The 25,619-nt window shown below is 49.8% G+C and overlaps 1 protein-coding gene across 4 annotated transcripts in view; it reads left to right on the top strand.

The window, feature by feature from the left end:
• Positions 1–25,619, top strand: part of Ksr1 (kinase suppressor of ras 1) — a 166,705-nt gene that overhangs the window by 82,391 nt on the left and 58,695 nt on the right. For all 4 annotated transcript variants that reach the window (XM_045158602.1, XM_045158601.1, XM_045158603.1 and 1 more), the window contains exon 2: positions 14,878–15,018. In XM_045158602.1, coding sequence (XP_045014537.1) covers positions 14,878–15,018 — 141 coding nt within the window. The remainder of the gene's footprint in view (positions 1–14,877; positions 15,019–25,619) is intronic.

Below are 25,619 nucleotides of genomic sequence, written 5' to 3'. Positions count from 1 at the left end.
GGGCCCAAGGAAACAGGCCTCTACATTGGAGGACTGTGAGATGCTGTGGCCAGCTGCAATCCAGGACGGTGGTCTGTGCTTGGTTCATAGCCTCAGAGGATCCCGTGACAGCCCACTGGGGGAAATCTCTCTTATGACCCACTGCAAGGGCGGGGGCTCCTCGCTCGTCTTTTCACCACTAGCAAATGTAAGACTGTATTGTATGTGTGCACTCCTGGGAAGGGAGTCATCCTCTGTTTTCTTAGGAGCAGGACTGCAGTGTGTGTGTGTGTGTGTGTGTGTATGCATCATTCTCACTTGAAGGTATTCTAAGGTACTGAAAGGGGATTGTGGGACACAAGGGCACTTTGTGAATTATCCTTAACTTTCTAAGCCTCAGTTTTTGTATCTGTAAAGTGAGACTCACAATATCTATCCAAAGATGAATGTAGGGTTAGATAAGATGATGCTCAGTGAGTGTGTAACGCCGTGCAAGTGCATGCACGCGTGAGTACACACAGATTAACAGTACTACCCAAGGATCAGTGTAGAAGTTGGATAACATAATACCGAGTGAATGTGTACACAGTGCACGTGCATGCGTGAGCTTGCGCACATGCACACACGCAGTCAGTCCTGAAATTTAAAAAAACACAAAACTCCAAAGCAGATAGTAAACCTAAACTAATGTGATGAAACTGTGAAACTCCTTGAAGCTAGGAGAGCATCTTTGTGGATACATGGTTGGCAAAGATTTCTTTTTAAAAATTTTTTAATTTAGTTTTATTTTAGAGAGAGAGAATTGGCGCACCAGGGCCTCAGCCACTGCAATCGAACTCCAGACACTTGCGCCACCCAGTGGGCATGTGTGACCTTGTGCCTGCCTCACCTCTGTGCGTCTGGCCTATGTGGGATCTGAAGATCCAACCCAAAGATTTCTTAAGAGGTGGAAAGGAAAACTTAAAAACAAAAACAGTAGGTTGGGCTGGAGAGATCCTCGGTGGTTAAGTTGCTTGCTTACAAGGCATAGAACCTAGGTTTTATGCCCTAATAGCCACGTAAAGCCAGCTGCACAAAGTAGTACATGCATCTGCAGTTTGTCTGCAGCAGCTGGAGGCCCTGTCATACTCATTCTCTCTGCCTGTCTCTCTTTTCATAAAAAGGTTTTTTTTTTTTTTTAGAATTTTATTTATTTATTTCAGAGAGAGAGAGAGAGAAAGAGAATGGACGTGCCAGGGGCCCCAGCCATTGCATACGAACTCCAGACGCATGTGCCACCTTTTGCATCTGGCTTATGTGGGTCCTGGGGAATTGAACCAAGGTCCTTTGGCTTTGCAGCCAAATGCCTTAACCACTAAGTCATCCCTCCAGGCCCCCCCCCTTTTTCTTTTATTTTTTAAGTAGGTTGATAAATTGGACTTCATAAAAAATTAGCTGCTCCCTGAAATTTTAATGGACTTTTGGAACAATGTTTTTGGATGGCAGCTGGTTTCAAGAATGTTCTGGAAGCTGACAGGAAGCCTTAGCCTGAGAAACATTAGCCTTAGGAGGAGTTTGGGAATAGTGTGGGCTTCATAAATGTTGGAAAGGAATGCTTTTGGTTGCGAGTTACAGCAAACATGAATAGGCCGTATGTTTCTCCCCCAGTAAAGCTTGGAGCTGGTGATACAATGTGTGCGGTAGTGCACATGAGGCTGGCAGTGGTAGGTCTCTGGGTGATGCTTAGTTGGTCTAGTGAGCTGCTATAGCTCGTCCATCCCCGGGGGCTGGGGGCAGTGCTGGTGGGTACTCAGTCCCCAGTAGACTCAGGCATGTGCCTTACGTGGAGGGAAGCTGGAAGTGAGGGCGTGGCCATCCTGATGGCCCTCCCGGAACACCAACGGATCCAGCTACATCAGCCTTGCTAGAGGTCTGAGAGCACAGAGAACTGCTGACTCAGGCCAGCTCATGACAGGCACCCCAAAGAGGTGAGGTTCAGGGAGCAGGGAAGAAGGCAGAGATGGACATTAGTGTGGTGCCTGGGACAGCGCTGAACTGGATCATCACCATCATCATTCCGGGGTCGTTGGCTGGTATGTTAGTTGGCCCCTGTTGCCTCAGCGCTCAGGGTCCCTTCCCTGCCCTCCATCCTTTTCTGTGACCACCTGAGTTGCCAAGCGACAGTCGCTTTCCTGGAAAGGAAGTCCTATCTCTCAGGCACCAGACACAGTCTCTCACTGGTAGCAGGTGCTTGGAGGTCAGAAGGTCAACCTCATTCTTCTCTTCCAGTGTGAAGGGTTAGAATTCTCCAGGGGCCCCTGTGTGATTCGGGGTCAAAGAGTGAACTAGCGTCTTGGCTGTGTCCTGTGAACCTGATGAACTTCAGACGGGCTGTTTGACCCGGAACCCCAGGGGAAGCCCTACAGTGTGGGAACCCTACCACACCTGTGGCCTCTGCCCCATCAGTCTCCCAGCAGAAGCAGCACTGGGGTCACTGTGTCAGTGATGTCCAGAGGTTGGGCACAGCCTGTGTCCACTGTTTTGGCTCTCATGTTCCTTGCTCTTTAGCCAGGCATGTCTGCGGACATATCTGCTGCCCATGCTTGTGTGACTTCTTCGAGCCCGGGGACCACGCTGCGTGTAACAAACACCGACTGTCACGTGACTGGCTGGGCGCCTCACTCTTGTGTAGTCACTAGAGGCCCGGTGAGCTTCGTGGGGAAGGTGCTGCCTTGCTTTAGTCCAGTTTGTCTCTGAGACCTGGGAACACGGGGTAGGAGGCGCGGGGAGGTCACGGCGCTGGGTCGGGGCAGGAGCAAACACTGGGAAAGCATCTCGAGGTGGATGACCCACAGGCTTTTCAGAGCAGAGGTTGCTTTCTGCAGGGCACTGTTGGGCTTACCCCTGGCTTCTCAGGTGCACGTTGTCTTAGGATATTTAGGTCAGGCAAATCCTGTTGAGGCTTATAGTCTCTGTGGCGGATGAGACGGGTTGGCAGTTGTCGCTGAGTCAAGTCAGGTCCTTGGCTCCCTGTCCATCTGCTCTGTTCAAGTTTCCCAGGAAGCCTTTTGGACGCTTCTGACCCACTGGGTCTCCGTTCCATATCTGCAGGACATAGTCTAGAGCAATGAGGATGTGTGATGTTATCTAATGAGCACCAAAGAGCTAGCGGACTTGTGGGTGCTTTCGAGGCAGGGTCTCTTGTATCTGTTGCTATGCCAGCCCCAGTGGGCACTCACACCTGCCAACAAGGTCAAGGAGAGATCTGCTTTTGTCCCAGCCTGGTATCGACCCTTGTATCTGCAGCCCGGGGATCAGGTCGTGGGGTTCAGCCCTGGGAGGCAAGGGCAGGGCAAGCAGCTGTGGCTGCGCCTCACTCAGCCCTGTCCTCCTTGGGAACGTCTCCGCTGCGGTCTGGGGCAGACTTGTTTGTTTGTGTTTGAAGTTCTCCGACTAGGAGTTTGACGTCAAGGCAGGATTGCTAGTGGGAGACTTGGCGAGCAGGCGCAGGACAAGCTGGCCAAGGAAGGCTGTTGCGAAACGCCCAGTGCGGGGACGGGGACTGGGTCTCGTGTGCCTTCGCCTGGCTGCTGTGCTCTCTCTCTCTCTCTCTCTCTGCCCCTTGCCTGCTAATGTCAGCCCTTCTGGGACCCTGGAGGGCTCTGCTCAGAGCCGAGGGCTGCCTCTGGAGCCAAGCGCTGTCTGTGGTCAGCTTGTGTCTGTGTGGAGCCTCCAGTTACAGCCTCTGGAGCCCCCCTTGTCTTCCCAGAAATCATTTTGCAACAAGCTGGGCCATAGCAGCCAGACCAGACTGCTTAGTTGGCCCTATTGGCAGGAAGTCCCAGAAGCATCCAGCTTTGGGGAGGAGATGGAAGCTGTAAGGGGACAATGTCCCGAGGTGGGGGCATCCCAAGGTCTGGGCAGGGCCGCAGGTCAGGCAGGGGTGGTAGGACATGAAGGCATCAGCGACTTGTCACAGGTGTGGAAGGTGAAGACAGGGAATTGGCCCTAGTAAGGACTGCTGTGGGCACCCACTTAAGAGTGTGGTACTGCTTGCCTATAGCAACAAGTCAGGGGTTTATGGGTGCTGGTGAAGACTCAGTAAGGCACGAGGATGGGAGCGGGTGACTGTCCATCTCCTCCACTCCGCAAAGCTTGCTGGGACTTGGAAACGCCTGTGGCTTTTGTACACAGGATATGTTGCCTGGAACAGTCTGGGCATTGCTGGATTTGGGGTTCTGAGTCCTAATAGAGGTAAGTTTTACCCAGTGCCATCCCACTTGTACTGTCAATACAGTTCAGTTCAAGCCAAGGGAGGTGGGTAGCAGGCGTCATTGATTTTGGCATATGGGATGGGATAGGATCACAGCATCAGACTGGGGACCCCTCCTTTACGTGATTCAAGGATACTGAAAGCCCTTGGCGCCCTCACTTGTAAACTGGAAATGATAAAATACAGTTGTGTGCCTTACCATTTAACCCATTACACACTATTTGTCAGTGACTAAAGTCATGAGTGGCAGCTTGTCACTGTGCTGAGGCTGATAGACAGGTGTCCCTTGGACGGTGAGTGAGTCAAGCCAGCTGCCCCACAGCCACGCCCCTCCGTAGCTTTGTTCTTTACTGGGCGCTGAGTGTGTGCGCATCCTGTCAGAAGTGTGGCACTGTCTGTAAATCTGTAATGTTTGCAGTTGCGCGTGACTTTTTTGTGAGGGAAATGACGTGGCTGGCTCTGGGGTTGTGTGACAGCTGGGATGCCACCCTGGTGCTGTCAGGACTCTATTACGGTTCCTACCTCCTGAAAGTGTCCCTGTAAATCCAGGGAGAAAGCGGTAATGGCACGGGGCTTGTTCCTACCACCAGGTGAATAGTCGAGTGTCAACATGATTTCTGTAACCGAGAGAGTCTCTCACTCGGCATCCATTGAAATTCCATCATCAGACATATCTTTCAAGGCAGACTCAACCTCTTGCTGTGCTTCTGAGCCATGAAGGCTTATGCCACAGATTAGGATGGCCAATGTCTTGGCAAACACCTTAGCACCTGGCCGCTTACCTACCCTAGATCACGGGCATGCAGGGTGTGTGTACTGATAGAACCTTTCTAGCACAGGCATTGCAGCTTTAGGGTGAAGCCGACTTCTTCTGTAAAGGCAGCTATCTGGGAAAAGGTGTTTTCTGGGTGAGGTGTGACTCAGGCGACAAGCAACAAAGGTCTCTGCTTCTTCCCACTGATGTGCTCTTGCAGGCTGAGAAGGAGTGACATGCATGGGGTCGTGTTTGCTGAGCACGTCCTGTGTCCTGGATGTTGGAGGAAGTGGTGGCAGACTGGAGTCTGAATGCAGTGGACAGATGGAGAAACTAAGATGAAGTAAATCTGTCTTTGTCTCACAGGGAGTGGGATTTGGGTCTGCCTAACTGCCAATCTTGTGCCTCCCCGGTGGGTGGAGTAGTTCACTAATGGCCCAGCCAAGTAGATGTGGAGAGGTGCTGGAGGTGAACAGGAGGCAGAGGTACCTCGTGCATGTGGGTGGTATGCTTGCCATACACTGGCCAGTCCCCAGCCAGCTACCCTGTGGAAACTCCTGAGGTCTCAGGTCAGATGTTCATTTCCATTGGCATTGCTCTCTCTCGAATGTGCTGGGGAGCCATGGCTGCAGCTTCCCTGTAGTAACTTCTGGGGCACGGGTGGTTCCATAGTCCCAGAGGAGTCCATTTGTCAGGCACTCTGTGAGGTACACCCAGGATCTATGATGGAGGCATATGTGGGCCCCCCATAAAGAAGAATGACAGGGTGGAGCATTGCTGTGCTTCACGGACCTGAGGGGTTTAATATATTATTTTTTATTAGAGAGAAAGAGGGAGAGAGAGAGAGAATGATTGGGCATTGTAGTTCTTCCAGCCACTGCAAATGAACTCCAGACACATGTGCCACCTTGTGCATCTGGCTTTACATGGATACTGGAGAATCGAACCTGGGTCCTTTGGTTTTGCAGGCAAGCACCTTAACCACGGAACCATCTCTCCAGCCCAAGAACTGAGAGTTATGAGCAAAGCAGACATGTGGCCTTCCATGTGCTTAGGGATCCTCGTTCCAGGAACTGCTTTCCCTACAGAAATTTCTTCCTCTTTGTGATGAGACCCGACCAGGGTCTACTGCACAGTTTCTGTTCTATTTCTTTTTTTTTTATTAAGTAGAAACTTTGTCTGGACACATCATGGGTTGATGCCATCATTCCCCTCCTCCCTGCCCCCACTCCACTGAGGGCGCTCCTCACTGGGATTGCTGGTGCTCATCGTGGGGTTGTGGGTCATGGGTTTGTGGGAGCAGCAGTCCAGTCATTGTAAAGGGTGGGGGTGCCGTGCCTCTGATAACTTCCTTCCACTCCGGTTCTTACAGTCTTTCAGCCCCCTCTTCTGCAAGGTCCCCTGAGCCATGATGGGTGTGTTTTAAGTCTACTTTAGTGTTAACTCTCAGAAGCTTCTGGATCGCTTCTTCTTTGCATTTCGAGTGTCCTCCGTGTCTGTTTCCATCACCCTGGTGCAGGTTGTCAGGCTCGCCGTGGAAGCAGCACTCTTGCTCGTCTTACCGGTTCCTCTGTGGTTTCACCTGGGCCCTGGCTGCTGTGCGAGGGGTGGCTCATCCCTCGGTCCTCACTTCCTTCTTCTTCTCCCAGTGAGCGTGCCTCCCGGGCACCCCTGCACAGAACCTTGTCCACCAGTCCCATGGTCCTTGGTGGTGTGTCACAGCCCTGTCATCACTAATGCAGTGCTCCTGGTGGCCTCCTTTTGGGGTGCTCAGGTCCCCAGGACATGGCTGAGAAGCTAGAGTGGCAGGTGACATGTGGGTTTGATCAGGATGCCAAGTTAGGGATGCAGATGGTCTCCCAGGCAATTCCAAAAATTGACGCCATGCCACTCGGGTCATTGGCATTTGGTGCCAAAAGTAAAGGCGAGAGTCCTGCAAGAGAGTAGGGACTGCCTGCTTTAAAATCAGTATACCTGGGCAGAAGAGACAGCCCAGTGGTGAAAGGCATTCGATCGCAAAGCCTGGTGGCCTGTGTTTGAGTCTCCAGTACCCAGGTAAACCCAGATGCACAGTGGCACATGCATCTGGAATTTGTAAGTTTGTTTGCAGAGGCAAGAAGCCCTGGCTTGCCCAATCTCTCTCTAAATAAATTAATATTATAAAAAATTAAATATAATAAAGCCAGGCATGGTGGCACACGCCTTTAATCCCAGCACTCGGGAGGCAGAAGTAGGAGGATCACCGTGAGTTCGAGGCCACCCTGAGACTCCATAGTGAATTCCAGGTCAGCCTGGGCCAGAGTGAGACCCTACCTCGAAAAACCAAAATAAATAAATAAAATAAACATGATTCCAGCATCACCTGAGGCCAACCTTAGGTTTCAGAGCCTTCTCTAGCCCCGTCTCAGAGATGAGCAAGATTCTACCCACATAGTCCTTCCTGCCCTGGAAGTAATAGTCACTTGACAGGGATACCACTCACAGCCACCACCATCACTGAGCAGGTGTTTCCCATGGTTCAGGCAGTTTATTTGTTTGTGAAACAAGTTTTCATGTCGCTTATACTGGCCTTGAGCTTTCTGCATAGTAAAGGACCTTCAACTTTTGATCCTCCTGCCTATCTCAAGTGCTAGAATTGCTGATGTGCACTAGCGTATTGCCATGTCTGGCTCAGTAGGCAATGTAGCCTTTTAGGTAGATCACCTATTTCTTTTTTTGGGGGGGGAGGGTTTCAAGGTAGGGTCTCACTCTAGCCCAGGCTGACCTGGAACTCACTCTGTGGTCCCACTCTGACCTCATATTCACAGTGATCCCCCTACCTCTGCCTCCCAAGTGCTAGGATTAAAGGCGTGCGCCAGCACACCCAGTCTTCAACTCTTATTTTAACTGGGGCTGGCACGTGAGATCTCTTGGCTGTGTTCCTCTACCAGCAGAGCGCGGCAGCGAGAAGCTTTGAGGTCAGACCGCTCTCCCAGAGCTGGCAGTCTTCCTGTGTTGCTATGCAGCCACAGGTACAGTCTGGTAACCAGCAGCAACACCCGAGAACCCGTGTTTCTTTCGTTTGTTTTTTTTTTTTTGTGGTTCCAAGTACTTTTGTAGGTAGCAGCTCACCTGGTCCCAACCTCTGTGAAATAACAGTATTTCCAGGCGATGAGGTTGAAGCTGAACCGAGAGAGTTTTCTCTAAAGTCCTTAATCGTAAATGTTCGCGCCAAGAGTGGAAACCTGGCCTTTCAGCCTGGCATGCTTGGTGAGCACCTTCTGTGACTGTGGGCACACGTGAAGCTCTTGGGCTGTGTGTCAGAGCAAGGTGGACCACACACTCTTGACGAGTTTTGACCTAGGCCCTCCCCTGTGGCCAGTCTCAGCAATTCCCCCAGTGCTGCCAATCACTTCACTGGAACCTCAGGTTCTTTTCTAGTCTGGAAGATTTATATCTTGTGGCTGGTGTGGTGAAGAGAAATGATGACACCAATGAAAGAGGCCCTGGCACGCCTCCTGGGCCAGGTTGTCAGGCCCACCCACTGCGGTTTGTCTGGGTAAAGGGCTATTTAGTCTTCTGTGATTGCCACAACTTTCTGGAAAGTGGGAGCTGTTTCGTGTCACTGTGATGGGGGGAACCATTGCAAACCAAGCGCTGCCATCCTTCAGCCGAGCTCAGGCTTGCAGGACACAGTAGCTGCCGGGACAGCAGAGCCACTAGCCAGTGGTCACAACGCATCTGGGGACTTCCCTGCTCCTTGTCTCAAGCCCTACTGAAATCTGGGAATAGTGAGGGGTTACTCACTTTGGCCTTGCTGTTTAGGCCAGGTATTTTTCTCTCTCCTTCTCCCTCTTCCTCCTCTTCTCTCCCCCTCTCTCTCCCTCCCTCCTTTTCTCTTTCCATCTCACTGTTCCTCTCCTTTCTCTCTTAACAGCTTCTTTTTTTTTTCCAAATTTTTATTAACAATTTCCATGATTATAAAAAATACCCCACGGCAATACCCTCCCTCCCCCACTTTCCCCTTTGAAACTCCATTCTCCATCATATCCCCTCCCCATCTCAATCAGTCTTTTCAATTTTGATGTCATGATCTTTTCCTCCTCTTATGATGGTCTTGTGTAGGTAGATTCAGGCGCTGTGAGGTCATGGATATCCAGGCCATTTTGTGTCTGGAGGGAGCACGTTGTAAGGAGTCCTACCCTTCCTTTGGCTCTTACATTCTTTCTGCCACCTCCTCTGCAAAAGACCCTGAGCCTTAGAAGGTGTGACAGCGATATTGCAGTTCTGAGAACGCCTTCTAACAGCTTTTTTTTTTTAAAGGTGGGCCTGGAAGTATAGCTGTCAGTGGTAGTATAGCATTTGTGGGGCCCTGGCTTCAATCAAGAGAGAGAGAGAGAGAGAGAGAGAGAGAGAGAGAGAGAGGGAGGAGCAGGCTGGCAGAGGAGAGGGCTCAATAGATAGCGCACTTGTTGTCCAAGGGTGAGGACTTGAGTCTGGAACCCTAGAACCCACATAAAGCTGGGCACAGTAGTGCAAGCATCTGTGATCCCAGGGCACCTGTAGCAAGGCGGGTGGCAGAGACAGGAGAACTGCCGCTCATGGCCAGCCAGCCTGCTGAACGCTGTGTTCAATAAAAGACCTGCCTCAAGCGAGGTGTAGGTGAGACCGACCCCCTCACACATGAGCACGCCCCCACATCCACACACACTCAGAGCAAGAAAAAAGGGAAAGAGTGAGAGCAGGGTGGGAGAAGTTTTAAAACCTTTTTTTCTTTTTAAAAGTAGCAACTAGTGTGTCCGACACAGTACTGGCTTCTGGGGAGCGAGTGGTGGCCAGGAACACAGACCAGGCCTCCGGCCTCCCAGAGCTTAGTGCCTAAAGAAAGAAGCAGACACGTGAAAAATGAGAACTGTGCGCCATCTGGCCCGGTGCCTGGAGGATGGGGGAGGTTTCCTGGAAGAAGGGGTGTCCAGGCCGAGGGATCGCCGGGAGGAGCTGTCCGGTACAAGGACTCGTGAAAGCTAAGCGGGGCGGGGTGGAGGTCAGAGCTGGCCACCTCCACGCTGGCCCAGGCCGAGGCCGGGCTGGCGCTTCCCCGCGTTGGTCAGCCACAGCTAGAGTCCTGTGCAAAATGGACATGTTGTTAAGTCGTCCCCAGAGGCCTGACCTGTGAAACTTCGTGTTGATGATGGGTGGTAATTACCGCTGCCGCTGTGAGTGCCAGGATCCCAGCCTCTTTCTTCCGTGAATGTGGAAATGAGGGGTTTTGGCTTTGCGCAGCTATTTGATGGGTAGGCCTGCTTGTGGCTAGCCACCTGGAGTGGAGGGAGGGCCTGGGTAGGAAACACAGGACCAAACCCGTGGATTTCCTTCCTCCTTCAGCCTCTTTTGTGAGCACATGTCCTGCGTACTTGTAGAACCAGGCAGGGGACAGAAGTGAGTGAGGTGGATACAAGCCCAGCCTTGAAAACCCAACAATAGGAAAACTAACTTGTCATTTGGGGGTTTCCATGCCGTGGACCATTCCAATGTGAACCATTCAATCCTGGTTTGCAGATAAGTGGAGTGAAACTCAAAGAAAAAGGAATGAATGTCTTTAAGATTGCACAAACAGCCGGGCGTGGTGGCGCACACCTTTAATCCCAGCACTTGGAGGCAGAGGTTCAAGGAAATTGAGTTCAAGGCCACCCTGAGACTCCATAGTAAATTCCAGGTCAGCCTGGGCTAGGGTGAGACCCTACCTCGAAAAACCAAAAAAAAAAAAAAAAAAAAAAAAAAGATTCCACAGACAGTAAGTGGCAGATTTGGACTTGGACCTGTTCACCTGGGAGGCATATATTTTTGACCCACCCCTAGGAGCTCAGGCCTATAGGGGAAGACACTCCCCTGCCGCCGATAGTCACGAAAGGGAGCGGAATTCTGTCATGGCCTGTGGAGTCTGGTCAAGGGAGGCCCGCTGGGCAGAAAGGACCATTTGACAGGAGCTCAAGCCCAGGAAACGAGGCACATATTTGAAGACTATCTGGTGGGTTAGTGTGGGAGGAACATGTAGGACAGGGCCCAGGGGTGGGATGGAGATGAACTTAGAAAGGAGGCTGAGTACTGATTTTGGAGTTTGTTTCTGGCCACAATGGTGGAGCATGGTTCAAAGCCTGGAGGAGGGATGGGAGTACCCCTAATTAGATCTGCATTTGGGCATCACGTTTGTGTGGCTTCCCCCTGAGGATGCTCTCAGGAGCTTAGGTTTCCTGATGGAACAGCAGGTAGGCTTCTCATGTGGCCACAGGGAAATTGGGAGCCTGGGCAGAAAGTGATTAGCACTGTCTGCTCAGAGTTGTGAGGCTTTGCAGACAGAGTTTGATTAGCACTGTCTGCTCAGAGTTGTGAGGCTTTGCAGATAGAGTTTGATTAGCACTGTCTGCCCTAGGTATCCGCGTTGCCTGCATACCAGCACTTTCACCAAACACCTAAACTGTACACCTGAGAGGGATTGTTTTGATTCTCATGCTGTCCCCTCACTAGCAATGTCCTACTTATTACTGAAGTGTAGCAGAATTTCCAGAGTTTGGGGCCTGGTTAGAGGACTAGCGAGCTGTATTCAGAATGTTGGTGGAACCAAACTTTCTTGATGTTATTATTATTGTTTTCATTATTATTTTGAGCCAGGGTCTTGCTATATATCCCAGGCTGACCTTGAACTTTCCATCTCTGAAGAGCTGAGATTATAGGCATGTATCACCCTGCCCAGCTCCCAGATTCCTTTTATTTCTCCCTAACAATTTTTTTTTTATCAGTTTTTATACCCACAACTACATTTTGAGGAAATTTCAAAAAGTTTGATGTGTCCTGGTGGGTCTCACTTCACATTAATATCTGCCTAACTGCAAAGGTTCTTTACTTGTAGGCTGTGGATAGAATTCTGGAGCAGGTGTCTCTGAACTTGAATGAGACAAAAAAAAAATTTTTTTTTTACACTTTTATTTTCATTGACTTTACCTGAAATTTAGCATATTGTTTAATTCAGTTTTAGGCAACAAGGCACAGTTGGAAAATTCCTGTGACTATGACTTGGTCATGAGAGGAAATCTGGCTACTTTCTTTCTTTCTTTTTTTCTTTCCTTCTTTTTTTTTTTTTTTGCCCAGAGTGACCTGGAACTCACTCTGTAGTCTCAGGCTGGCCTCAAACTCACAGTAATCCTCCTACCTCGGCCTCCCAAGTGCTGGGATTGAAGGTGTGTACCACCATGCCTGACTCTTTCTTTTTTGGGGGGCAGTAAGTGTTAAAACAAGGTCTCATATGTAGCCCAAGCTGGCCTCATACTCACTGAATAGCTAAAGACGGCACTGAACTTCTCACCCTCTGGTCTCTCCCTCCTGAGAGCTGGGGTGACAGGCCTGTGCCCTACACCTGGCTGAACTTCACCTACTTTTACTCAGTGTCACAGACTTGCAGCTCTTTGAAAGGCTGTGCACACCGGCCACAAATTCAAAGTGGAGGTTATCAGGTCAGTGCTAGATATTATTTAATACTTTAACAAAGAACCTTTGGCCTGGAGAAATGCATCAGTGGTTAAAGGCACTTGCTTGCAAAGTCTGATGGCTTGGGTTCAATTCCCTAGTCCCATGCAGAGCCAGATGCACAAAGTGGCACATACATCTGGAGTTTGTTTGCAGTGGCAGGAGGCCCTGGCATACCCATTCTCTTTCTTTCTAAATTTTTTTTTGTTTTTATTTATTTATTTGAGAGTGATAGACAGAGAGAGGAAGAGGCAGATAGAGAGACAGAGAGAGAGAGAGAATGGGCGCACCAGGGCCTCTAGCCATTGCAAACGAACTCCAGACGTGTGCGCCCCCTTGTGCATCTGGCTAACATGGGTCCTGGGGAATCGAGCCTCGAACCAGGGTTCTTAGGCTTCACAGGCAAGTGCTTAACCGCTAAGCCAATCTCTCCAGCCCGATTCTCTTTCTCTCTTTCTCTTCAATAAATAAATATTTTTTAACAGCTTTTTTTTTTTTTTTTTCGAGGTAGGGTCTTACTCTGGCCCAGGCTGACCTGCAATTCACTATGTAGTCTCAGGGTGGCCCAAACTCATGGTGATCCTCCTACCTCTGCCTCCCAAATGCTGGTATTAAAGGCATGCACCACCACACCCAGCTTAAATTACCCTGTCACAATTTTAAGTAACATTTTGATAAATGTATTTAAATATGATTTCCATTGTAATCTAAAATGTTGTTCTTAAGAGATTGGGGTCCTCCCCAGATCACCTAAGGGGTCTTTGGCCCCTAAAAAGTTAAAAATTTCTATCCTGATTGAAAATTAGGAGCCTTTCTTAGTGTTTGAATTTTTTTGTTTTTGTTTTTGTTTTTCGAGGTAGAGTCTCACTCTAGCCCAAGCTGACCTGGAATTCACTATGTTTTCTCAGGGTGGCCTCAAATTCATGGCAATCCTCCTACCTCTGCCAAGTGCTGGGATCAAAGGCATGTACCACCATGCCCAGCTGTGTTTGAAATTTTTTATTTTAGGTGTTTGAAATTTAAAGTTAATTACTACTATTAATTTTTTGGATATAAAGTAACAAGAGCCCTTGCCCCTTAGAGAAATAAACTAAGGGAGTGGAGAGATAGCTCAGTGGTGAAGGTGCTTGCTTGCAAAGCCTAATGACCTGAGTTAAATTCCCCAATTCCCACAGAAACCTAGACACACAAAGTGACACATGCATCTGAAGCCCATTAGCAGAGGCTGAAGGCCCTGGTGTGCCTATTTATTCTCTCTCCTATCTCTCTCACTGCTTGCAAATAAAATAAATATTTTTAAAAGAAATATACTGAGACCTTTACAGATGAAAGGAAAATAAATGAATTCACCAGTCAACAAAACCCTGGAGAACACTGGAAAATCAACAAGAGTCTGGTCACCATTCCGGAAGTTCTTGTGATCTCTGGGTCCTGTGGGCTCAGCCAACCCACGTGGCTGTGCTCCTGGTTCTCTCTGGGTAGCAGCGTGTCTGTTGGGTGGCCCCTGTTGGAATGAACCCCCTTCTTTTCAATGAGGAGGGCACACCCTCCTTGTGTGTCTTGCCCCTACCCTCATGCCCTTCCATCCTAGGCAGAGACCAGTGCTTGACTGAGGTCAGCCTTAGTGGAGTCATTTGGAAATCTTAGACATTCTTCCCTTGGGAGATATAGACTCACATGTTTGGAATTTGCAGTTATCTTGGTGTGCACCTTCCTGAAAGCCTTCATGCAGCCCTGACCCCTCCCGATGGTCAAGACCACCACACTGGGTGTTCACTGTGCAGTGGGGGCCAGCTGAGTGCCTGATTCTTTGACAGCCCCCCCCCAGAGGGAGTGTCTATTATTACACCCCTGTCTTGTAGAAGAGAAAACTGGGGCTTTCCTTTTGAGGAGCTGGGGTTGGGGGGAGGAGAGGAGAAGTAACTTGTCCAGGATCACAGAGCCAGGGTGTGACTGAAGTGCTGGGCCTCATCCTGGGCTGTCTTGATTCTAGACAGGAAAGCGGTCATCTCACGCCTCCTGTCGCTCCACACCCCTGCATGCACGTGCCAGGCAGGAAGTCCTGCTTCTGTTTAGGGGGCCTGTGGTCTGACCAGTCATGCCTTACTCTCTAAGCATCAGTCCTGAGTGTTGGGTACTGCCAGCCAGCCTCAGCCCACAGGGGGCTCTTTGCCTGCCGTCAGGACCCTATGCCCAACCCCTCTCTCTCTCTCCATTTCTAGCCTTTTTGCCCTGTAAATGCAGCAGGGCAGTCCCCGCAGGCACTTGTCCCTTGCATCTGTCCGAGCTTTCCCAGGAACACCCAGCTGCCACATGTGCCCCAAGCTTGCGCTACCCGGGAATGTAACCTTTCACTCCCTCCATTCATTCATTCTTGCTGGATCTCCCGCAGGCAAAGCTGGTGCGCTACATCTGTAAGCAGCGGCAGTGCAAGCTGAGCGTGGCCCCTGGTGACAGGACCCCTGAGCTCAACAGCTACCCACGCTTCAGCGACTGGCTGTACACCTTCAACGTGAGGCCCGAGGTGGTGCAGGTACATGGCGGGGACCCGGGAGAGGAGGGGCCACACACAGACCCGAGGGTGAGCTTCACTGGGGCTGAGACGCGTAGATGTATGCTCTACTCATGGGAAGCGGGCACGGGGGTGGCATGATGTGGAACACTACTTTCCAGCAGGCACCCAGGGTACAAGTGGCTACAGCAAGTACCCCAGGTGCAATGGCCACCTCTTGGCTCTGTGGTAGACATTGTTTAACCCATAGAAAATATCATTTGGGGGCTGGAGAGATGGCTCAGCAGTGCACTTGCCTGCAAAGCCTAACAGCCGTGGTTCAATTCCCCAGTACCCATGTAAAGGCAGATGTACAATGTGGCGCATGCATATGGAGTTCATTTATAGCAGCTAGTGGCCCTGGCATACCCATTCTCACTTTCTTCTTTCTATTCCTGCTGCTTGCAAATAAATAATAAGTCAATTTGCACAAATTTCTGTAAGGAAGTTATTATCATTCGTACCATGTTATACTTGAGAAAATTACAGCACATGATGTTTAAGCAATTTGTTGTAAATCACATAGCTAGTAAATGGTCAACTAGGGATTGGATTTAATCTGAGTTGAATTTACTTTTCCAGCTGCTACACTGCTTTGTTTTCCTTCTTTGGTCTGTCTTCTCGTTCATCCATCCTGCCCACCCACAATTGACTGCCTAACCCATCATTGTACTTAGAGAGTGTGTCAGGAGTATGGGACAGTGCTCACCGTGGGAAAGTAAGCCAGTATGTGGCAGGTGTGGCTCACCAGGTCGTTCTACTAAAATCTCCTACATCCATTCTAAAACTTAAAAGCATTCATGCCAGGCATGGTGGTATATGCCTTTAATCCCAGCACTTGAGAGGCAGAGGTAGGAGAATCACCACAAGTTTGAGGCCAGCCTGAGACTACATAATGAATTCCAGGTCAGCCTGGGCTTGAGCAAGACCCTACCTTGAAAAATAAAAAATAAAAATAAAAATAAAATCACTCATTATGTATGGAAAAATGGAAAAACAGAAAAGGAAGATAATTTGCATATTCCTATCACTTAGGAAAAAATATCATGGACCATTGAGATTTTGATATGTCCTTCTCAGTCTTCCCGCGCCTCCAAAACAGAAGTCTTTGTAAACTCTCTAGTGGAATAGGACTGTCCCATCCAAGTAGGGAGTCACTAGCCTCAAGTGGCTGATGAGCAGTTAGGAATGGCTGCGATTTCAGAGATGTGAACTGCTAACGCTTTCCAAACAAAGTGTAACTTTTTATGTCTGCTATATGTTGAAGGGACAGCTTTGGAAATGTTAAGCAAAGTAAAATATTACTAAAATTAATTTCTCTTTTACATTTGGTACTTTTTTTAGACTTTTTTTCTCTTTTAAGACAGGGTCCACAGTGTCAAACTTGCAGCAATACTCTTGCCTCTGCCTCTGGAGTGCCAGAGTGTGAAACGTCATACTTAGCTGGCTTTTTACTTTTCAAAATGTGGCTGGTCAAATTACAATATGTGTACAGCTTGTCTTCCTTTGTTTTTCTTTCTTTCTGGTACTAATGACCAAATCCAGGGCCTTTTGCTTGCTAGGTAAATGCTTTTATACAGAGCTAAATCCTTAATTCTTTGTCTTGTGCTTTTATTGGACAGCACTGGTTTAAACCATCTTGAATAATTTTGTTTTCTTCTCATTATTATTATTATTATTATTATTATTATTATTATTGGTTTTCTGAGGCAGGGTCTCACTCTAGCTCCGGCTGACCTGAAATTCACCATGTAGTCTCAGGGTGGCTTCGAACTCACAGCGATACTCCTACCTCTGCCTCCCGAGTGCTGGGATTAAACGCGTGCGCCACCATGCCTGGCTCGTTTTTTTTTGTTTGTTTTTTTTTTGTTTGTTTTTTGTTTTTTTGAGACAAGGACTGATATAGCCCAGGCTGACCTTGAACTCCTGTTCTTCCTGCCTCTACCACCCAAGTGCTGGGATTACAGGAGTGTGACACCATGCCCACTATATATGGTGCTGAGGATCAAACCCAGGACTTTGTGCATATTGGGCGAGCACTCTACCAACTGAGCTATGGCCCTAGCCCTGTTCTCATCATTTAATACGCGAACCCAATATATTTTGCTTTGGTTTTTACACTTTTGTGTTATAGTCATCATTTATTTATGCTTATTGAGTAAATACACCATAGTTACCAGCCAGAGGGGAATTCCAGCTGTTGGCTATTAGATATGACAGTGGTCAGTTTTATTTGTGAAGCTCTTTATACACTTAGGAATTTTCCCTAGAACAGATTACTGTATGGGAAATGACACTAACATAAAATGTGCCTGTCATGTTATGGAGTCACAAATGAGTAGGGGGCTGGAGAGATGGCTTAGTGGTTAAGGCATTTACCTGTGAAGCCTAAGGACCCAGGTTTGATTCCCCAGAACCCACGTAAGCCAGATGCACAAGGTGACACATGTGTCTGGAGTTCTTTTGCAGTGGCTGGAGGTGCTGGCGTGCCCATTCTCTCTCTCACTCTCTTCCTTTCTCTTGCTCATAAATAAATAAATAATTTTTTAAAAATTTATTTATTTATTTATTTGAGAGCGATAGACACAGAAAGACAGATAGAGGGAGAGAGAGAGAATGGGCGTGCCAGGGCTTCCAGCCTCTGCAAACGAACTCCAGATGCGTGCGCCCCCTTGTGCATCTGGCTAACGTGGGACCTGGGGAACCGAGCCTCGAACCGGGGTCCTTAGGCTTCACAGGCAAGCGCTTAACCGCTAAGCCATCTCTCCACCCTAAATAAATAATTTTTAAAGTGAGAAGGGATCTTAAAGGAACTCAGCACTGAGATACCACTCAAGCTGCCCCCATCTGTCACATGGGCCAGGTCCAGGCAGACAGGATGGACTGACATGGAAGTTGAGGGAAACTGCTCTGTGAGACGGAGAGGTTCCTTGAACGTAACAGTCATGCCTCGTACATGTGTGCACATGTACAGGAGCACAAACATACATTCATGCATACCCTCAAACACCGTGCAGTAATCTCCAGCCATCTCCCCACCCACTTCCATTCCCATCAGTTTTTTGCCAGACAGGAAGGAGGTCTGGACATGTACTTGTGGTCACCTTTGGACTTGGAGACTATGAAGGATCAAACACACTCTCTAGGCCCTCAGCCAAGTCACACTGTGCCACCCCTACCCAAGATCTCAGGGACAGAAAGAACTTCCCATACCCATGTCTTTACCTCCAACTGAGGACTCTGCATTCCAAGGACAGTCACCGATCTAATGACAGGGAGAGACCTGAGGCCCAGCATACTGGACTCCAAACCACGACTTTTCTCCTCCCTTCCTGTCCTAAGGTATCTTTGGCAGCTGGCCTTGCTCCCTGGGGGACGTCTCTGCAGAGAAGTTATTTCAGGTGAAGTGGTTTGGGGAGGACTTCAGATGGTGTTTTCCCCTTCAATAATCCTGCAGAGCTCAGGAGACTCAGTCTTTAATAGGAGCCCACTGTGCTCAGGATAGGAGCTGGTGCTGTGGAGCCTGAAGTTGATGTGTGGCCTCCCGGAAAGCTATGACAGCAGCTGGGACAGAGGCCCCCAGCAAGGCAGAGATGCATTAGATGTTGCCTTGGGCACTGGTTGAACCATGGGCCCCAATGATTCAGCAGAGCTGAGTGCCCCTGGAGAGGCCAGCTCCTTTGGATTCAGGGAGCTGGCAGACAGCAGAGCCCCAAGGCCAAATGATCTTGAGGCTGAGGCAGGGAGCCAGGATGTTCCTTGGAACAAGAGCTCTGGGACAGGAGGGAGAGCAGAAATACCTCCTGCTGCTCGTAATCTCTCCACCTGGGGACCATGTGGCAACTCAGAAGCTCAGGCCAAGATCACATCCTGTGCAGCTGATATGTGGATATACACAGTCTTCCATACACAAATACACTGTGTTTCCATGCCTACAGAGATGCTATCCTCCATACCATTTCCCTACCTCAGTGCCTGAATCGGTGGTAGTTAGGATCATTCCCGTTCACGCGTGTTTCCTAAGAAGTTGTGTAGGGCCATGCGTACAGAATCAACCACTGGAAGCTAGCAAGCACTAGAAGGGCCATCCGGACAGCTCGACTCCCACAGATGGTGAGGTGTTCCAGGGTCTTGCCAGTTGCCCTCATGGGGCGGCCCCAACATCAGCATCTTGGCCTGCTATAGGGAGAGGCTGCCCTTTTCAAGCTTCAGGAGGACTTGGGCCCCATTAGGGTCTTCATGCAGGGATAGGAGGCATTCTAGGCTTAGCAGAAGCATCTTGCCCCTCATGCTGATGGGAGCTTTTTGAAGTCCAGGGAGAAACTAGATTCCATATAAATGCAGGAGCTTGGGCTGGAAAGATGGTTCAGTGGTTAAGGTGTTTGCCTGTGAAGGCTAAAGACCCGGTTCCATTCCCCAGTACCCACGTAAGCTGGTTATACAAGGTGGCACGTGCATCTGGCTGGCAGTGGCTAGAGGACCTGGCATGCCCATTCTCTCTATATATCTGCCCCTCTCCCTCTCTCTCTCTCAAACCAATAAATGAAATACATTTTAAAATGCAGGAGATTGATAGGCCCATGGACCCCAGCTTTTGGGTCTGTGTCCAAGTTAGCAAGGAATTGAAAACATGGACTCAAAGGGTGAACTGTGAATTATGAGATTTATTTCATGGGGTGTTGGCATCCAGAGGGAAGACTAGCAAGGAAGCCCAAGCCAAAGGAGAGGAGAGACGGAGAACGTCTCCTTCATTATCCAGGGCGGAAGTCTCTGGAGAAGGCAGACACACACACACACACACACACACACACACACACACACACACACACGGAAAGCAAACAGGAGAGCCCAAGCCAAAAGATCCCCCTAGTATAGCGGGTCCAGGGAAGCTGCGAGAGGATCAGGCGCTCAGGGCTTAAGAGAGATCACGCGCACAGCACACAGTAGCATGGAGAGAGACTGGTACGAGATGTCTTACGTCGCCGTGGCCTGGAAAGGCTGGGGAAGCAGGAGCCGTCCTCGTAGGATGCCCTGGATGGAGGTCTGGGAGGAGGCTGGCGAGGAAACTGGGTCAGTTCAGGGCATGCTACGTGTGTGGAGCCCGGAGCTGCGCTCATCTTAAGGCAGATAATTGAAGTGTATGAGAGAGCGAGGGAGGAAGAATGGATGTTGGAATTGTTTTAAGGGAAATAAAAACTCCCACTGGTGAGAAGGTAGGGTTCACTTGAGCAGGGTGAAGGTGAAAAGGGCCGTGCCCTGTATTTGGACAAGGTCTCGAGGCCTGTAGGGTAGAGGGGCTGAGGGTGGGAAAGGAGCCAGGCCCAAGCTTACAGGCAGGCCCTGCCCCTTGCCCCCTGCCCTGTGACAGTTTCCAGCCTCCCCCTGTTCCCTGGGTGAAGCCAAGCCTCCTAGCTTCAGCTTCTGGCTGCCCCAGGGGAAATGATTTCATGCCTGCTGGTCCTGGCTGTGAGCCTTTTTCCACAGTTTTCCCTGGTGGAAGTTGGTCAAGGAAGGGGCAAGCACTGGTTGGAGCTGGCTCTAGCAGGCAGAGGCCAGGGGTCCGGTGTGGCCTCACCACATGTCCCTGCACGGGCTTTCTGCCACACTTCCAAGCTGCAGATGGCCGCAGGTCTGGTAAGGTGCTCTGGTTGGCAGTCCTGACAGGCTGCAGTTCTCTTTTCCCTTTCCTCTCAGCTGAAAACGAAGCCTTGGGATGAGCTTGAGTGCTCCCGACCTCTGCCACCATCTTGGCCTCCCATTGGTTAGGAGTGGCTGTGGCTGTGAGGACATGAGAGTCTGCCTGTAAGATCCAAACCAGAAAAGTGTATTAAGTAGTGTTTGGCTTCTAGGGTACATCTCAGCAACATAAGGCCTGTGGCCCTCCCTCTTACCCTCTTCTTCCTCACTCTTCCCATCGACCCTCACACCCCTCTCTGGGAGCCAGACACCCTGCTGTTTACCTGCTGGGAACTGGGGGCCTCCTGGGGAAACAAGCCCACCATTCCACCTTGAGGAGAGATCTACACAAATCTGTAAGCCCTAGCCACTAGCGGCTGCCAGGGGCAGAGGAAGCTAGAATCCAGTAGTGGGTGCCAGGTCTTGATAGAAGGTCTCAGTGCCAGGTTCTGGGTCTCAGGAGCAGCTCAGAGCACTGGGCCACAGGGCCTTTCTTTAGGAAGGGCCAGCAGAAGCCGGATGGGTAGATTGATGTACCTGTGTCACACGGACCCATCAAAGAAGAACTGAAGTAGGGGGCTAGAAAGAAGGACACAAATGTCAGGGGCCGCTTATAAGACCATCCTGTCTAGTCAGAACTCTAAGTTGAGGCTTATCAGCCTCATACAGTGAGCTGATGGTAAGATCAGAATCCAAACTCACACCGTTTAAGATCCAAAGCCAGCCCACTCTTGATTTTTATTTACTTTTAAATATTTATTATTTATTTATCTGATTTGAGAGAGAGAGAAATAGGGAGAGGGAGCGAGAAAGAATTAGACAGAGAGGGAATGGGCATGTCAGGGCCTCTAGCTGCTGTAAAAAAGCTCCAGATGCATGTACCCTCTTGTGCATCTGGTTTACATGGGTCCTGAGGTGTTGGACCTGAGTCCCTTGGCTTTGCAGACAAATGCCTTGACCACAAAGCCATTTCTCCAGCCTGGCTTTTTATTGTTGTTTTGTTTTGTTTTTCAAAGTAGGGTCTCGCTCTGGCCCAGGCTGACCTGGGATTCACTGTGTAGTCTTGGGGTGGCCTTGAGCTCACAGCGATCCTCCTACCTCTGCCTCCCGAGTGCTGGGATTAAAGGCATGCACCATCATGCCCAGCTCTGATTAAAAAAAAAAAAAAAAAAAAAAAAAAGTTTTATTTGCATTTGTTTATTTGAAAGAGAGAGAGTGAGAGGAGGAGGCAAAGAGAGCATGGACGCACCAGGGCCTCCAGCCACTGCAAACAAACTCCACACGCATGCGCCACCTTGAGTAGTTGGCTTATGTGGGTCCTGGGTTATCGAACCTGGGTCCTTTGGCTTTGCAGGCAAGCACTTTAATTGCTGAGCCGTCTCTCCAGCCCCCAGTCTTGATTTTATCAGCCAGAACAGTGTAGTCTGAGGCTGCAGCCCAGTGGTATGACTGAGCTGGCTGTGTTCATCTGCTCTCTGCTTTGCTTCCACCTCCTTCCTCCCCTTCCCTCTTTCCTTTACCTCCACTCTTTAATCACTTCCCTTCAGGGGAGGACACACAGATGAACAAAGTTCACCCACCCTGGAGGCTTGCAGCTGCTAGATTCACTTGTCCACAGTGAACACAGTCGAGTGCTGACTGGTGGCCCCATGAGAAGGAGTGGATGAGCAGCCTCAGATCCCCAGCCTAGGGTGAGGGGACTCTTGAGCATTCTTGCTTCAGTGTCCAGTTTCTCGCTTGCTGAGTCAGCATGTGATTAGCCCCGGCTGCGTGCTCCTGTCCTTGGGGAATGTGTGTCCATCACTGTCACTGTCCGATGGATAAAGTAATTTATTTTCCTGATTCTTGACCAACTTACCCTCATTTAAGCTTCTGGGGTAGAGGTGCCTAGCAGTCTGCAGAGTCATGGGCAGGAGTGCCCGGCCCTGTCCTGCACTGCACTGTGGACTGCTTCGTTCTTTGGATGCCTAGACTGGCAGCTCCATGAGGCGCAGGCATGGCTGCTGCTTTCATGGCTGCAACCCCAGTCCCTGCACGCACTGCGCCTACTGAATACTTGGGTTCAGACATCATCCAAAGCTTTTCCATCCTCACCCTGAGGTGAGCCAGGCACTCCGTCACTGGGCCAATGAAAGCGGCATTGCGGGGATCGCTGAGGAGGCTGGGGACTTCTGCTCATCACCGAGGGGCCGGTTCCTAGGCTACCTAGTTTTTGTCTGGTACAAGCTGGATTTGAGCAACAGCATGTGCCCACAGTGATATGGCTTTGATGTGCCCTGTGCTGAGCCTCCTCCGGGGCCACTAGCTTCCAAACTGCTAGCTTGTGTTTGGTCCCTCCTCCTCCTGGTACGGCCTCAAGGGAGGATTGTTCTAGAAATTGCTGATGAACCAGAATGCACTGGGAAATGGTTGTGTCAAACACTGAACTGTTTCCGATATTATAAAACAGAGTTTCCCCCTTTTCTGACTTTCTTTTTAATAACTAATAGATAAATTCTCAGAGTTACCTGTTCCCAGGAGTGTAGCACACCTTGGGACAGGCAGCAGAATTGGAACTCAGGCTCTCTTAGGAATATGCCAGCTGGGCTCTATGGCCCAGGGCCTGGCTTGAGGCAGACAAAAACCTGACTCGGCATTTTCCAGCTGTGTGGCTTGGACGAGTCCTTTAACTTCTCTGTGCTGGGTTTCTCAGATGGCAATTGTTCTAGCTAGAAACTTGCAAGAGTCACTCCTGGTACCTTCTGCTTCCTCATCGCCCACATTCAATCGACTTGCAAATCCCACTGGATCTCCTTCCAAATGCATGTCCCAGATCCATCTGTGTCTCTTTTCCATTGGCAGCACACCCTACCACTTTGGGCCTCCCTTTGTTTCATTCTTCATGATCCAAGAGTGATTTGGATTTTTTTTTTTTTTTGGCTTTTGGCTTTTGGCTTTTGGCTTTTGGCTTTTGGTTTTTTTGAGGTAGGATCTTGCTCTAGCCCAAGCTGACCTGAAATTCACTGTGTAGTCTCAGGGTGGCTTTGAACTCACGGTGATCATCCTACCTCTGCCTCCCAAGTGCTGGGATTAAAGACGTGCGTCACCATGACCAGCTTCCGAGGATGATTTTTCTTAAAACCCAAATCCAGACATCGTGCTTTCCTGAGCTAAGCCCTTCCTCGGTGCCTTGTCACACTCAGCAAAAATCCAAACCTGTCACCATTCTCTTCCAAACCCTGAAGTTTCGCTGTCTGCCTCCTTTACATCTCTTCCGGCTCCTCCTCCTGCCCGGGCATTGGCATGAGTCAGGCTGTTTCCTGTCTTAGCCCAGGGCTCTTGTGTGTCTTTGACTGCTGGGATGGGTCTGTGCCCTCAGCCCTGGGTCGTCTCTGGCTGCAGTGCTGGAGGTCAGCTCCTTAGGAAGGCGCTCCTGTGCAAGTCAGATGCCTCCCGTGTCTGCCACATTCACGCCACACATTCTTCCCTTTTTAGCACTTAATTGCGAGTTTCGTGTACATGCTTTAGTGTCGAATTTGCTTTTTATTCTGTGGTTCCAGTTCTTACATCCCCAGTGCCTGCCACACACTTGGTATTCAGTAGCTATCTGTTGGTGGGACGAATGATGGATAGAGGTACGAGAAGCATAGTAGGTGCTTACCAAGTAAAGCTGTTGTGCTCTCCCGCTCTCAGTCAGAACTTTCCTGTAGCAAGTTCAACTTAAGGTCAAGACTTTTATTGGCATAGGTGACCCAGCCCCGGGGAGGTGGGGTGAGAAGCTTAGATGGAGCTGCTGGGGCATGCCTTCCTGACAGGCTGTTCCACATAGCCGGCATGAAAGGCTTGGGTAGCTTAGCCTCCCTCTTCCCACTGTGTTTGCACCTCTTGCTTCCCCCGGAAGTGTAGCCACCCGATCCTGAATGGGTTGAGTTTGTTCACATGCTTATATACATCTATAAACTAAGAAGATGGGAGCGGTGGCGGGTGGGGGGGGAGAACTAGCTCAAAGGGCCTGAAGGGTCAGAAATGGCTTCCCGAGCTGGGCATGACAGTGGAGGTCTGTAATCGCAGCTACTCAGGAGGCTGAGGCAGGAGGCTACAGAGTCAATTCAGATCCAGCCCAGGCAACTTAGACCTTAATATAAAATTTAAAAGTAAAGCCGGGTGTGGTGGCACACGCCTTTAATCCCAGCACTCGGGAGGCAGAGGTAGGAGGATCACTGTGAGTTCGAGGCCACCCTGAGACTCCTTAGTGAATTTCAGGTCAGCCTGGGCTACAGTGCAACCCTACCTCTAAAAACCAAAAAATAAAGTAAAATTTAAAAGTAAAAAGATTGCTGAGAATAGCAATTACTCCTCAACTTTGCAGAGACATAAAAGGAAGAAGAGAGGGAGGGAAGAAAAAAGGGAAGGAAAGAGGGTGGGAAGGAGATAGATTCTGATTGATTGATTGATTCCTGGAGGTCCGAGTTCTGCCAGCAAGGTAGAAGGACAAGGCATGCACAAACTCCTGGTGTGTTAACAGTTGCTACTGTAGCTGCTGTGGCACCCATGCCCCTGTCTGTCTGGGAGAGAGCTACCTAGAGGTCTCAAGTGACCCCTGTGTGACCATTTCCCATCAGTGCTCAGAAGTCCTGTTGTCTGAGGAGGAACCACGGGCCTCAGGCTCCAAATGGCCTGTGAGATGCATCTGCATGCATCGTTGCCAGTAACCTTACGAGAAAGCACGCTGCTGTGCTCCATGTAGAGTAGAGACAGAGGGACATGACCTGTAGCTGAGGTCACCTAGGGGGTAGGTGACAGAGCCAGGATTCATCTCCAGGAAGTCTGACTGCAAAGCTGGGACAGAAAATCCTCTTTCTTCTCTTTCTTTTATTTTCTCTCATTTTTCATGGATAGGCCTGTGTTCTTTCTTTCCTTCCATAGTG

The sequence above is a fragment of the Jaculus jaculus genome, chromosome 9 (assembly GCF_020740685.1).
Source record: "Jaculus jaculus isolate mJacJac1 chromosome 9, mJacJac1.mat.Y.cur, whole genome shotgun sequence".
Taxonomy (NCBI): Eukaryota; Metazoa; Chordata; class Mammalia; order Rodentia; family Dipodidae; genus Jaculus; species Jaculus jaculus.
This window is presented reverse-complemented; position numbering and strand designations above follow the sequence as displayed.